This window comes from Sprattus sprattus, assembly GCF_963457725.1.
Source record: "Sprattus sprattus genome assembly, chromosome: 1".
Taxonomy (NCBI): domain Eukaryota; kingdom Metazoa; phylum Chordata; class Actinopteri; order Clupeiformes; family Clupeidae; genus Sprattus; species Sprattus sprattus.
In genome coordinates this window covers 50,813,427-50,828,239 of record NC_137920.1, presented here as the reverse complement: position 1 = coordinate 50,828,239, position 14,813 = coordinate 50,813,427, and the positions used below count along the sequence as shown (strand labels likewise).

The 14,813-nt window shown below is 39.7% G+C and overlaps 2 protein-coding genes across 3 annotated transcripts; both read right to left on the bottom strand.

Annotated features, from left to right (window-relative positions):
• Positions 1-236: 236 nt before the first annotated feature.
• trpv1 (transient receptor potential cation channel, subfamily V, member 1) lies at positions 237-5,997 on the bottom strand (the record flags this gene model as incomplete). The annotated part of the gene is made up of 14 exons (XM_080832277.1): positions 237-387; positions 781-902; positions 1,008-1,318; positions 1,536-1,602; positions 1,710-1,875; positions 1,982-2,052; positions 2,176-2,271; positions 2,375-2,539; positions 3,096-3,272; positions 3,414-3,712; positions 3,968-4,105; positions 4,192-4,344; positions 5,136-5,290; positions 5,774-5,997. 14 exons carry the CDS (start codon positions 5,995-5,997, stop codon positions 237-239), a joined length of 2,295 nt encoding a protein of 764 aa, XP_080688403.1.
• Positions 5,998-11,260: 5,263 nt separating this feature from the next.
• On the bottom strand, positions 11,261-14,543 carry shpk (sedoheptulokinase). 2 transcript variants are annotated; one of them, XM_080833886.1, is made up of 7 exons: positions 14,351-14,543; positions 14,109-14,250; positions 13,368-13,551; positions 13,025-13,177; positions 12,754-12,929; positions 12,253-12,327; positions 11,261-12,081 (listed from the first exon to the last, which is right to left on the bottom strand). In XM_080833886.1, exons 1-7 carry the CDS (start codon positions 14,501-14,503, stop codon positions 11,675-11,677), a joined length of 1,290 nt encoding a protein of 429 aa, XP_080690012.1. In that variant the 5' UTR covers positions 14,504-14,543; the 3' UTR covers positions 11,261-11,674. The 2 variants fall into 2 exon arrangements, with proteins under 2 accessions (XP_080690012.1, XP_080690013.1); XM_080833887.1 differs by lacking the exon at positions 12,253-12,327.
• Between the last annotated feature and the right edge of the window lie 270 nt (positions 14,544-14,813).

Below are 14,813 nucleotides of genomic sequence, written 5' to 3'. Positions count from 1 at the left end.
TAAAATCTTAAATAGCAAGTGGGCAGGATAAGATGTCATGTTCTGTTTTAGTGTTAAAAGATTAGGAAAATAAAGTTATGTAGATCTGCCACTCAAAATATGGCAATTGTCACATTTAAACTTGGAGCTATAGCAAATCTTCCACAAAGGTAAATGTAAAATAGCCAAGGACAACCCTGATATCATCAGTCACGGCTACTAGATTATTGAAAACTTTGCACACTGTCAATTCATTTCTACTGGGTGTTTGATATGAGCATGATCGCTACATTACCCCTCCCTGGTCTGCTAGGAGGAGTCGTTGGTATCTTGAAGTCTTGGCTCCCAGGATCCTCATGGATAATGCCCAGGCAGGTGTTCCATTTGTTCCAGTTGACCTCCTCCACTCTGAAAACAACAAACAACACACGCTCCAAATTAGCCATTGTTAGCGACTCCAGTCAATAAGTTCCAATTATTGACATTGTTTCTACATATGAACCGTTGTACATTTTCAATAACATTACATCCATTAGTTAAACCTGGATATTTTATCAACATTTTTTATTTTATTTGATAAGTGCTCTTGTTTATAACAGATCAAATCTGGCTGGATCAAATGTGGTTTTATGATTGGCTGTGTAATATAAGTACAAAGTCGGCAATAAACTATAGGTTAGTTACCAGCTACTAAGCAGTAAGAGTACTGCCATTTGCTGTTACCGAGCCCCCACCTGGGGGGGCCACCCAGCCCCGCCATGCCCCACACTTTAGAAAGCACTGAAGTGCAGTATGTGTCACCTGAAGCACCAGCGAAGGTCCTCTCCATCCCCCTTGCCCAGGTTTTTCTCTACTCCAGAACGAAGTCTGCGCTTCAAACACTGTGGTAGACGTCTTTCTGTATCTAGGATGGTAATGGCTCGCTGGAAACGTATGAAAATATAGGTACAAACATGAAAGACCATGCTCAATGATCTCCCCTTGGGTGGTCTACCAGAAAAGCAGCCGTGTACATTCAGTCACTATACCTGTAGTCTCCAGATGCTGGTGCTCTCCTCTGAGATCTTCTCCACAGTTTTGTTCATGAGGGCGATGAGCATGTTGAGGAGCAGAATGTAGGTGAGGACGATGTAGGAGATGAGAAGCACATAGAACACCTCCTTGTAGCGGTACTGCTCAGTGAACTCCAGGTCCCCCATGCCTATGGTGAACTTGAACAGCTCCAGAGTAGTGAAGTAGAAGTTCTTGTAAGTTGGCTTTATGCATTTGTTCGAATCTTTATCAAATAAACGTGCATTTTTGCTGTTTGGCTCTGGTTCATCCAGCAGAGTGACTACCGCTAAAAGACAATGAAAAAAATGAAGATGGTTTATACAATAGGTGCCTATGGCCTTTGAAACAGCATTCAGAGATGATATTAGCTTTGGATTAACTCTCTAACAGTCATGTTATTTGATATGTATTGTATGTTTACATGTTTACATTTCAAATAATTATCTACTTATATTATATTTCCAAACAACTATTTATCAGTATTTAGGAGGGAATCCATGTACCTGATGAAAATCCAAAGAGGAAAACCATGTAAACAAAAAGAAAACGTAAAATGTCTCCAAGAATCATCTAGAATAACAAAATAATATGTGTGATTATCTACGAAGAACTTCAGGCTGTCAGGAGATCACAACAAATGGCATCCAAAGGTGGGCAGCGCAGCATATGGCAGACACCTTCTGTATCATGACGCTGTAGATGCCCATGTTTTTGGATCCTCTGGAGAAGTAGAGTAGGTTCATCCAGCTGAGAGCCAGACAGAATACCATGAACCCAAGGTACTCCATCCTGCCACAAAAGTACAGTAACACAGACGCCAGGAAGAGAACTCCCTGGAAGAAACTAGGGCCCGGGACACAGAAAATAAGATCAAAAAGACATTTTTGATTGTAAATCTATTTTTGATTGTAAAGCACACAAAGTAAGGATTTTTTTTCATGTGACTTACAAAAGGAGTTCACAGAAGCCATCTATTAACAAAGTTCCCAGTTTTGGACGTTTCCTTCTGAAATCCGAAAACTTGAGAGAGAACAGTATTAGTCAGTATTAGTAGCTCATTTCTGTCCTACAGAATGACCCCCCCCCCCCCCAAAAAAAAAATAATTCTATAGCAATGGTTTCCATTCTAACAGTGATACATACCCCTTTTAAGAAGAAGTAAAGAGAAGCCAAGAGAAGTATGAGTTGCCCTGCCAGGAGAAAGTAATCCTCTATCGTATACTCCAAAGCATATGGTGGCTGTGAGGAATGAATGCAGTGGGGCAGATCAAACCAAATGCAATCACAGAGCAATCAATCATTGGAAAAAATTTGGTAAAAACAACTTAAGTGAATGACTGACCAGACCAGCTGATCCGTCTTTCCTGAAATAGGCCACAGTGGAGAATACGGAGAGGTACATCACATAAACTACAAAATTGAAGAAAAATATTGGATAACCAAATCTCTTCCACTTCTCCTCCAGCAGCTGATTGAGTGGTTCCACCTGAAGCATCTCCAGACGATTCTGAAATAACAGTTTAGCCTACCTCAGTACTGCCACAAGCTGGAGTCTATCATATCAATTCCTACCTCAGTACTGCCACAAGCTGGAGTCTATCATATCAATTCTTACCTCAGTACTGCCACAAGCTGGAGGCTATCATATCAATTCCTACCTCAGTACTGCCACAAGCTGGAGTCTATCATATCTATATGGAGTGATGTCTTTCATTATCACATCATTAGTGTGGATGATACATTTTTAGTACCACTCATTATTTGGCCACACTTCCACACTAAACTGATGACTTTGATACACTAAATAAGGTTTTAGTGTATTACTGTAAAAAACAGACTCTTGATACCTTGATTAACTCACTAATCTTATTTCACTAAAATATGGTACAGTGTTTTATATACTGTATTATAAATATAAATATATATATTGTATACTGTAAGGTACCAGGCTTAAACTGCCTACACTGCCAAATAAATCATTAATTTGAACATTTGTAAACCAATATGATATTTATATATCCAATCGTAATGATACAAAACCTGCACAAACGCTAATGGCTTACTGGGATTTCAGTTCCGTAAACGACTATCTCCAGGACAGATTTTTTCTCACAGGTGTCCAGTGATGAAAGGTCGTACAATGAGGAATAGACAGGCCCATAGGCCCACTCCGTGAACTTCCTGGAAAGATGTCTGGTCTCTTTATCCTGGAACTCTCGATGTAACATGTGTTTAAACAGCTTCAGAAAAACACATAAACAAGGAGTAAAAATGTAATTATGCAATGAGCTTAGGAGAAACAAATCACATAGTATCAAAAATAATACAGCCTTACACATGCCAGAAATAATGTTATCTAATATAATCAAATATAATCTCACCTCAATCTTGCCTCTTTTGGCTGCGAGTTTAATTGGTGTGAGGCGTTGGTTGTTCTCAATCTCCTCCAGCTTGACTTTCGGGTAAAGCTGAGCCGCTTTGGCCAAGATGTGGTCATACATCTTTATAATGAACTCTGTGTTCTCCAGACTGTTATCTGCTACCAGGACCAGAGCATGGAGAACCATGTTACCCTGTGAGTCTGCCTCCCGCACATCTGCATTCTGGTACTGGTTTTCCAACAGGAAGTCAACTATGTCTCTCTGGTTGGTGCAGGCTGCCAGCGAAAGTGGTAGCTCGCCTGTAAACAGACAAAACATGCTTTTCAGTGGTGTAGTCCAGGGTATACGCAGGTATACAGAGTATACCCACTTATTTTTCAAATTTCTAATTTCTCAAAACAGGGCGTTTATCCTGTGCTGTATGGGCTGATAAAAAAAAAATAAGAGTATTCCCACTTCTCCAGGGACCACTACATCACTGATGCTTTTGTTTAGTTACTAATACAAGGTTAAATTAACATTAGCATCAAGGTCTGACTCATTTGGTATCTCACCGAAATAGAAGCAGGGTCCATCATGCTGCTGAAAGAACTTCCCACAGGCCTTGGCGTGGACATCAGCACCTTTCTCAACCAGAAGCTCAACAAAGTATTTACTCCTTCTCTCAATGGCTACATGAAGGGCCGTCTGGCCTACAGAGAAGAAGAACAATCTGAATATCAGAATATCTGTCTGCATATAACAACATCCAGGTTTTAACAATATACCGAACACTCACCTTTGTAATAAACATCAGTATATGCCGCATTGACAAATTTCTTCAAATCACCCATCTTCTCAGTGATGTCAAGGAGCACTTTAACAGTGTCATTTCTGCCATCTCTTAGGTTTAGGAGAGCTTTGAGCAAAGCTGACTTGCCCTTGGACTGATCTGCACAAAGATAGAAAGGTTATGTTTAACACTTGAAATCTGAGGATTATGTATTTACATAACAGTATAATATTACTTTGATAAGTATCTGAACAAGTCTTTGAATCATAAGGTGGGTACAGCGTCTGTCAAGGCCTGAAACAAATAAAGACATAGGCCTATATCACACAACACTGAAACTGTAAACAGGATACGATCGTCCACAAGTTAGGAGAGTGGATGTTTCTGTAACCTGATGGTGTTTTCTAAAGCTTTTTTCCTGTTATTGTTCCCCGTGTGATTAAATGTCAGATGGATCCTTGAGGGTTCCTCGTGATTTAAATGTGAGAAGCTGCAAATTCTTTGATAAAGCATATTATTGTTCTGATAAAAATAAATGTGATTGTGACCTGATGGATTTCTTAAGGCAGGCCCAAGCATTGAGTTTGCCATATAACCTAATACACTTGGATAGTACTCTTACTCGTCTAATCAAATTACTGTTTAAAAAATACCAAGATGCAAAGCACAAATACTAAACTGATTACATTTTTAATCGGTTGAGCTTAATACTAATAATGACCGATTTAATCGAATTTACAAAAAAAGACAGAATGTTCTAATATGGACTTCTGTAGAATTGCAGTTGCTTAATTGATATGACACCTCAAATTATTATACATACTTGATTTCTTATCACACAAGGAGTGAGGCAATATTTTACATTAACATTTTTGAGCGGGGGGATTCATGAATAGAAATAGTTAAATGCTTATATCTTTCTACATTGTGAGAGTCATCTTCCCCCTTACAGGCAGAGTCAGTCAGGTATTTCATAGCGCGACGCAGATACTGCTCCAGTCCCTCTAGCTGGGCAACCTCTCCACTTGACACTGCTGTGAAGAGCCTTTTAATGTCGAATTTGTCTTTGTCTTGAGCAGCTTCACCTGTTATTCCTCTGATACCCCTGCATTAGAGAAGATTATATGTGAAAAACATAGCTTTGACAGCATTCTGGGACCATAGAATTCAGGGTTCCATAGGACTTGTTATAAATATGTAACTTCATATTCCAAACATATAAGGTGTCACTACATATAGGTGAGCCATAATACAAAATAATAGTTTACACTTTTTTATATATAAAAATATATATATTTTTTTAATTGTTTGGAACAGAAAAGGTTGTGGACACTTTATGAGGGTGGCAATGTTTGAGTCCAATAGACAATAAAATGTATCATTTCAAACTCAAAAATGTCAAGGTCATTCATACTTGACTTGAGATTTTGTTAAGCATTAATACCAACTTTAGGACAGTTAACCAAGACACAGAGATGTTGTAAATATGTCAATGAAATGAAAATTGTGTGCTTATAAATACATTCAATTATTTAATTACAATTTGTATACAAAGTGTAGTGATTATTATGAATTATGACAAACTCACTTGATGAAATTCCTGTTGATTTTGATCTGCGGAGTGGTCTCTCCTACGTCCTCTTGATATTCAGAGTCCATAGGGCTTCTGTCTTTTTCAGTTGGACCCAGTCGAAGAGCAGATGCCCAGTGATCCTTTGTTTCCAGTTCTTTGCTCTGTGCACACTCTTCGTCAGTCCTGTCATCAACTTCCAGGATGAATGGCTCCCTCTCTTTGCCCTTTGGTGTACCCATGGTGATGTCTGAATGCAATAATACCTGGATGAGGGAAAAGTCATATTTCATGTGCAATATTTCTGAATATACGTAGATGTAATTGGTAAATGGACTGCATTCATATTGTGCTTTTTAACTCAAATTGCTTTAAACATGGATGCCTCAAACATCTCGCCATTCAAAACACCAATGGCAGAGAATACAGTCTAAGTTGCCAACCTGCTCATCGGGAGTAGTTGGGGGTTCAGCGTCCTGCTCAAGGACACTTTGACATTTAGGGAGAAGGAATCGAAATCAAACTAGCAACCTTCCGATTGCTAAACGACTCTACCTCCTGAACCACAAGCTTGAGCTTTGAATTCAGCACATCTGAACATCTAATGTAATTGCCTTAGATGTTCAGATGAGCTGAATTCAAAGCTCAAGCTTGTGGTTCAGGAGGTAGAGGAGTCGTTTAGCAATCGGACTGGGCATGTCTGCAGATAAAGAGGTGTTGGGGGTCATCCCCAACTCATCTCTACACAAGACTGTATATGATCTATAGCCTTGCATATGAGCCATGACAGCAATACACATCACTCAGCCATACTCCAAGATCATATCATCATCGGAAGCTTAATCATATCATAGGACGCTTTTCAACAAAGGTGTTTGAGACTTGTTAAACTTTTGTATTGTATGAAAAGGACTTCAGTATTCTGGTTAAATACCAGATTGATTGTAAATTCTAAACTTCCTATGTTATAGTCCAGTGGTATACGTGTGTTAGACTGCGTGCGTCAGTAGATCCATGAACCTTAAAATACGATTCAGTTTGACCACCTTACATGTTTGCGTAGCGGCGACTGTGTAGATCAGGGCTGCCCAATTTGGGGCTGGATTTATTTTGGCCCGCTCTCCGGTCAGAATTATAGTTAGAACGTCATTTGTTAGACAGCATTTTAACCCATTTTAACAGGGTCTCTGTTTCAACGTCATATTTAACTAAGACTGGTTGCAGTTCACTGCTTGGCCACAGTTTTAACATTGTTTCAGATGGATCAAGGGGGGCACTATTGACCTTTTGTCAATACAGATCCATATGGTTATCTTGTTGCTATGCTAGCTAACTAGCTAGCTTTTACCTTAACCTTAAACAATATGGAAGAGCTCCGTTTGCATGAAATGATAGCTAGTTATCTAGCTGATGTTATAGTCCTCTCAATTTACATGTATAATGGGAAAAGGTAGAACAAGTTCATATTCATGTGTTCAAATTCATCATGTCAACACGAGTTTAGCAACTGCCAACTATAAGTACCTTACTTATGTGTAAAGAATGTTGAAATGAAATATGAAATCAACCAGTAGTCAATGTGCAAGCTCTCTCTCTCTCTCTATCTGAGTTGGGGCAGTCTGTCCTTCAGTTGAGGTCAAGGCATGATGCTCTCTTGCTACAAGTTTCACCTGTTCGTGTTGGCTTAACAAATGTTTGTGGAGGTAGCCTTTGGAGTCAAGTGCTGTCATGGCGCTTGTTTCCACGGCACAGCTTACACGTAACTGTTATATCTTTCTCTTTTGACGGATACAAATAAAAATAATGGGAGTATTTCCATCGAAACATCAGTAGTCACTCTTGTTGCCTGCAATCATGTTTATCAGCCTTGCAGGTAAGTATATTAATGGTAATGTTAATTGGGTACACATATGCACTACATTTCAATATAATGGGACATGACCTAACATGAAACTCTGGTTTTGGCCCGCGGCCCTCCACTCCGATTAATATTTGGCCCCTGACAAGAAAGAATTTGGGCACCCCTGGTGTAGATAATAGAACAAATAAACATAGCTGGAATGAACCTGTTAGCCTTAGCATTTGTCTGTCTACAAACACGGCATGTAATGTCGTGGTTGTAGCCTATATAAGCATATTGCAGACCCTTTTGCCTGCTTCGATCTGAGATCTTGCTGTTTTTCCAAAAAATGCTTATGATTTATTTGGGTAGAGCTGAAATTGACACGGTTGAAAACATGTTGCCACCCCATTCATACCAATGCTGAGAACCTGGGAAACGTGAATGCTTGACTGATATACCAAACGTTGCTAAGGGGGGCGGAGTTTGCGGAAGGGTCAATTGAGGTAAAAAGACAAGAGTATTTAAAGGGGAGAAGGACGTATGTGGATCTGGAAGGATCATTCTGTGGTGGACCCCTGGTCCTATATGTTACAGCCTGAATTTTTTTGACTTGCTGATGTTGGATTGATGTCTTTCTTTTCTTTTTGCCCAGAAATAGCTGCAAATAAACTACAAATAAACAGCAGGTTTTGTTTGGACACTTAGTCCATGGGCCAGACAACATATTAGTACCATCTGAGGGGGCAACACTTTACCTATACTAAGTTGTTTGTAGGACTGATATAATATTAATATATGATAACCCTTGCACAAAAGCAGCTTTTCATATTTTTGGGCTATATTACAGTTTTCACTGATCAGAGCTTTAGCGAATTTTCCCCAAATCGCATATGTGCTAATATCATCTTGACAGTTATATAATTTTGGTAGAGCTGCTGTAGTGAGAGAGCTGGAGAAAAGCGTTGCCCCTGTAGACGTTATCCCAGAACCATCAACAACCATCATCCATGGGATGAGCTTGGTGTAGCAGATGAAAGGGGATTACAAGACTTTCACACAGCTGGCAGAATCAGCCCCAGCCAAGGTCCTCCATGATGGAGCCAAGAAACAACTCATTGATGTTGTCTATGATGTCTACAACATCTAACATCTAACAATGGAGGAAACTGCTCTGCAGTTCCTCCATCAAAGCAAGTCTAATCAAATTATTGGTAGATGAATGGAAGGAACCCAAACACAGAGAAAAACGCCAGAACAAGGCGTTCAATGTCATGTGATGAACTCTGCTTCAAACTCAACAAAGAACTAATGGAGGAGGTAAACAGAGCTCAAATCTTCCCAGGAAGAAGCTGACACTCGCATGCTGTTACATGCTCTCCATGCAGCAGAGTCTGGCTACAAAGAAGTTGTCTTCACTGCTGAGGACACATATATGTGTTGGTCCTATGCTTAGGATTCAACAAGAACATTCCCTGTCCTATCTATCAGAAATGCGGAACCCAAAATAGAACCAGGTTCCTGTACATAGCGAAGCTAGGCCAATAGCTAACTGTAAAAAGTGGTTTTCTGCCGATTTGTTGAGCCTGTACTCTCACAACACAAACAGGTTAATGCTGATCTGAGTTGTATGACTCACTGCAGGTATTCCACATGAATCAACACCTGCTTTATTGCACCTTAAGCCCGCTCTGTAATCACCATTGAGGCTACTGCTGCCAAATGCAAGTTTGGGATAAGCTACTTCCAATTCTCTGATGGTAAGTGTGAGTCACTCCAGTCAGTCACTCCACTCTTTTGCTGTTTTAACTCTACTCGCATAATTTTTTATCCAAACAGTAAATTTGCCTCTTTCGTGTTTCCACCAAGTCAGAGCCATTAAGGTTGATTTTACGAGGAGTAGATAACTGAGATGTAATATGCTTTGGGTTTTATGGATAATGGTTCTGATTCCAGCTTACATTATAATCTATTTAGTGATTGCCCTACTCTTGACTGCTGTTATATTTGCAAAACAAATGAACACTGCTCCCAGGATATTTGGGGTGATGTTTAATGATTACAATTGTTGGTGCGGCTTCACAGTCTGAGAATCAGTCCTGGTTACCCCATGTGCTTAGTCTTGTGATGTTAACCACATAGCACAGACAAAGCATTTATTCAAAGTGTCTGTCTCCTTCAATAACAGTCTCTAGTGTCAGCCTGTCAAAACCATAACGTTTCACCGAAGGTTCAACAAAAATCACATTCAAACATGCCACGCTCCTAGGGGATCTCGTGACAAGTCATGCCTGCCATGATCGTAGCACATGATCAGACAATTGGGGAAGGTGGCTGACAAGCTATTATTTCTAATAATGTTTTTTCTAAATTATGGCTATGGGTGGTCTGTTATACCATTTAGGTGCTGTTGAACAAACCAAAACAATGCGTGTTTACAACGTTTCATTAACAACCAAGCGTAACACACTACCCCTTGCATTAATCAAACAGTCTAACATTATAGAACAGAAACCTTAACAATGCCTACATGAGGAAATGAGAGCCAGTGTATTAATAGACAATGACCACTTGGAGGTTTAGTGTTGCTGAGAAACTTGAGAAACAGACTTATTGATGTAGTATTTTTTTCTCACTTGATTCTCTTGTTCCTACATTCTTATTGATTTTTATAAGACCGTAATAACATGGAACATTCACATGGACATCTCAAGGACTGCCATCTCTTACGTTGAATAGAATTTCAGTGTACCACAATGCATATATCAGTAAATCAGTTCATGTACAACATGTAACAAAGTAGTGTTCATTTCCCTGTGGTGCACCATATTCCTTTGACACATTTCTATCTTGCCTTTCTAATGGACTGAATTGTATTATCTTGGTTTCAAGAAGCAAAGAGCCCAAATAATCAGATTCTGGTCTTTTAGGCAGAATAATCATATCAAATTCTGGTCTTCCTCACTTGCTATTCCAGATGACAGTGACGTTATCAGTTTTACATGACACACAACCTTTCTGAAATGTGTCTGAGCCCACAACACGGATTCATTTAAGCAGGTTTCACAGGGTATTTACAACTATTGTGGAAAATTTGCTTTCAAAATGTATCACATGCTAAATGAAAATAACACCACAAAACTACTTCAAATGATTGCAATTGTATTGTATTTACATATTGAGAATATCAATGTTGAAGTCTTACCTGAGGTGAGGAGAACCTGGTTCCTGTGATTTAACTGTTCCTAGTTATCTTAGTTAGATGTAACAGAGTCTTGCTTAAATGAGTTTCCTTTTGCAGATGTTCTCTTTTTATATCCTCATATTGTTGGAACTTCCTGTCTGATGATTCACAGGGCTCATTGCTGAGGGCTGTGGTCATGAAGCTGTCTCCGATGCATATGAAGGTGCATGCCTGTATGCCAGTGTGCACATGCAGAAATGAAAGTAGCACCGCCCATGCCATTGTAAAGGCTTTGTTGATCAAATGTGGTGAAGTGATTTTGTTTTTGCTGTAACATTTGTACCGATCACACGTCTAAATACAATATTGTGCAAGACTTTTATTTTAAACTACACATATTTTCATGATTTAGTTATATGTTCATTGAGTTTATACATCAGAAAAGCATTTTACACTGTACATTATAATCCCATTACACATGATATAATATATTGCCGTATCACTATGTGATTGGTGCTGTGATGTTCATTAAGAAATGGCTATTAACATACACTATCACATAGACTATTGAGACATCATGGGCATGCCTATATTTAAGTTAAAATAATGTTTGTTTAAATATGAAATTAAGATATAATCATATAAAAACATTTTATGCAATTATCATGACACATATAAAACTAATTGGTGCTTACTCAATTCAACTTAACTTCTTAGAACATAAAATACAAATTTAAAATCTGTTAAGGAAACCTGATCAGTTAAAAAAAACTTGAAAGAAAATAACGGTAAAAAAAAATGATGAAATTAGAACTTACAACCCTACAGAATTAGCTTTCTTAGACTGCTTAATTACAATTGTCAAAATGTCAAATGTGAATGTAGCTTCTGCTATTTATTGTTTCCTACTCAAACCGTCACTGCAGACCATAGCAACTCCAACTGCTGAGTCTACATCTTTCCCGTAGACAACTGGCAGTGGGAAAGCCTTCTCAACTTCCTGCTTTAACACTTCATTCCGGCCAAGGGCACTCCCACTAGCCACAACCCTCTCCACTCCCGCCTCCAGCAACTTCTGCGAAGGCAACATGCTTACGAGATTGTCCAAGATTCCACGGCACAGGGCTCGAGTCACGTGACCCAGCGAGAGGTTCCAGGGAGAGATGTTGGACACCTGGCCCTGGGAGGAGGCTGCATGCCGCTCACCCAGCACGGTGGGGATGACTCTCACGTCTGTGTTCAGCTGGGCCTGGGCAGCCTGGATGAGCTGAGGGTAGATCGTAGACTCACTGATCTCAACCCCTGGATGAAGGACATTTCAAAAGCAGAGATGATGATGCAGGAGAAACTGGACCCCCCCCCCCCCCCCACCCTTAGAAAACCTGAGGTTTATGAAGAGCATCAACCCTGTAATGTTGAGTTGTGTTATAATACCACTAAGTGCATACTAAAAGTTTCAGTGAATGTATTTACCAAGCTCCTTCATCCAGGCAGTCAGCATTCCAACAAAGGTTGCCATCACATTGCCTCCATTCAGTGAAGCTGCCACTGCCAAATAGGAGCCATTGAAGTAAGGGAAGTAGGAGATGGGTGACAACGCATCAGGCACACAGGCAGGTATGAAACCAGCAGGCATGGCAAAGGTTAATTGAGCTGAAGTGCTAATGTTGAGTACTGTGGATGATATTAGTGGGGTTGTTAGTGGTTGTTTGTTTTTCTTTCAAAAAGACTATACACCAGGCATTACCTATGTCAAGGCTTATCTTAAATGCATTTTAACAAACACCAAGAGGCACTAACTACTACCAAAAACATGGCCGTTAATAGAAGCAAGTTGGTGCCACACAAGACAGGTACATTAGAACACTCCAAAACAAACATTAGAAATGCTGTTGTATGCTTGTACAGTCTATCCGTCAAACATTGTGTTATGTGACCAGAGGCATACACACATACCACACTTAAAATATATACCTGCATCAGTCTTGTTGGTCATTGAGGAGTAGACACTACACTGAAGGTCCCCTAGTGCCGCCCCAACAGGAGTATTAGCAGGGACCCCATGCCATTCAGAGCAGGTGTGACCAGCAAAGGTCCCAGACTCAACAGGCTCAGGGAGCAGATAAACAGGAAAGCCAGCCTCCCTCAGGCTGAAAGAGGTGCCAAGATTGCAAATCCATTCATATAGACGTAAAAAAAATAAAATGCTTATTGCTACGGGTAAAAATATAGAGGACATCCTCACATGTCAAGGTTCCACTGATGGGTGACAGTGTTGAAGTAACCCCAGCTAGCAGCATTCTGTGCCGAAATTGAACAATCCTTGGACGCACACAACATTGATACCACATAATCATGGATGGTTCCAGCCACATTGAATTCTGAGAGCAATTCAGGTCTGCGGATGAAAATACTGTTAATCTCTGCAAAGTATCATGGATATGTCCACATGTGTGTAACACCCTTGGCACGCACACATGTGCACTGTCTATTCTATGTTGTTCTTGGACCATGGCGTTGGAACAAGGTAAATAATAATGTCAGTAAATATTAGATACAGGGATGGCATTGTAAACCACTTTACTTACCTGTGTTTGAGCAACCAGAAGATAGTTGCACATCCAAAGCCAGTGGCTAGGTTAATATGAGAGTTGGGCTGTGGCAATGAAGTAAGGAAGTCACTGCTGCAGCGGCCATCCTGCCATGTGATCAGCTGGCTGATGTCTTTAGGCTTGAACATGTGAACACTATCGGTACCAAACCATTCGCAACCTAACAAGGTGGGTGTCATATATTATGAAAATGTGAAGGTATGGAAATATGGTCAAACTGAATGTAAATGTAGGCTACGACGTTGCACGAATTTGGTAACATGTGTTTTAAAGGCACCCAGTGCAACTTTCGAGGCTTAAAAATAAACATTCAATTTCTAGTCTTTTTTACACATAGTAAGTTGAGATGTAGTTGTGTGGTGAGATCTGATAGAAAATCGATAACAACAATCGCCGCCATTTTCTTTATTTTTTGTAACCTACAATAAATAAAGCAGGATTCCAGTCAATGGAAAAATGGCCTCTCCCCACCGGCGATTGTTGTTGTTTACGATTTTCTATCAGTTCTCACCACACAACGACGTCTCATCTTTGCTCCTTGAATGTCGATATGTAATGGTATGGAGTTATTGAAACGTACTACGTGTAAAAAAGACTAGAAATTGAATGTTTATTTTTCATTTAATGTTTATATAAAGTTGCACTGGGTGCCTTTAAGACACTTCCTAGGCTCGAGAACACACACCAAACGAACTTGCAAAAAACTTTGATAAAAACCTCTCTTTGCTCTCCAGAACACAATCCCATGCATTTGTCCAGAAACTCCGATTCCAACGACTTTCTGTAACTTCTCTCGAGGCAAACAAGTAACACATTTATTGAGGGTGTCAATTATCCTCTCTGCAATTTGCTCCTTGGCCTGCAAGAGTAAAAGACAGTTAAAGACAACATATTTAGCCTAGATTTCTGAAGTAAGACTTCAAATAGACAGGGTTTTGAATCAATTGACAACGGCGTACATTGGGCACACTGCCTCCTGTGTCAGCCTTTGTTGGCAAACATTGACTCTCCGTGGCAGTTCTGGACAAGGTGTCGAGCAATACAACTTTCACAGATGTCGTTCCTAAATCTATGCCAAGGACATAATTCGAAGAACAGGTAGAAAGTGCCATCTTTAAGTTTGCAACGTGTTTACCTCTGAAAACTAGAGACCCTTTTTTCTACTTTCGAAATCTGGCTTAAGACCAGCAACGAAAATATTATACTTGTAGCTATTCTCCAGTGGACGGGTTCCTAACCTGTTTGCTATAACGACGTAATGTTACGGTATACCTTAGCAAAATGGATTTATTCTGTATGTCTAAAAGGGGCAACCGTAGTGTCAAAGGTCATAGTCATTCTTGTAAAATCAAAAAATAAATACTTTGAAAATTATGAATGCATATACAATGATAATTAATGGATTTAATTGTATATTCGATC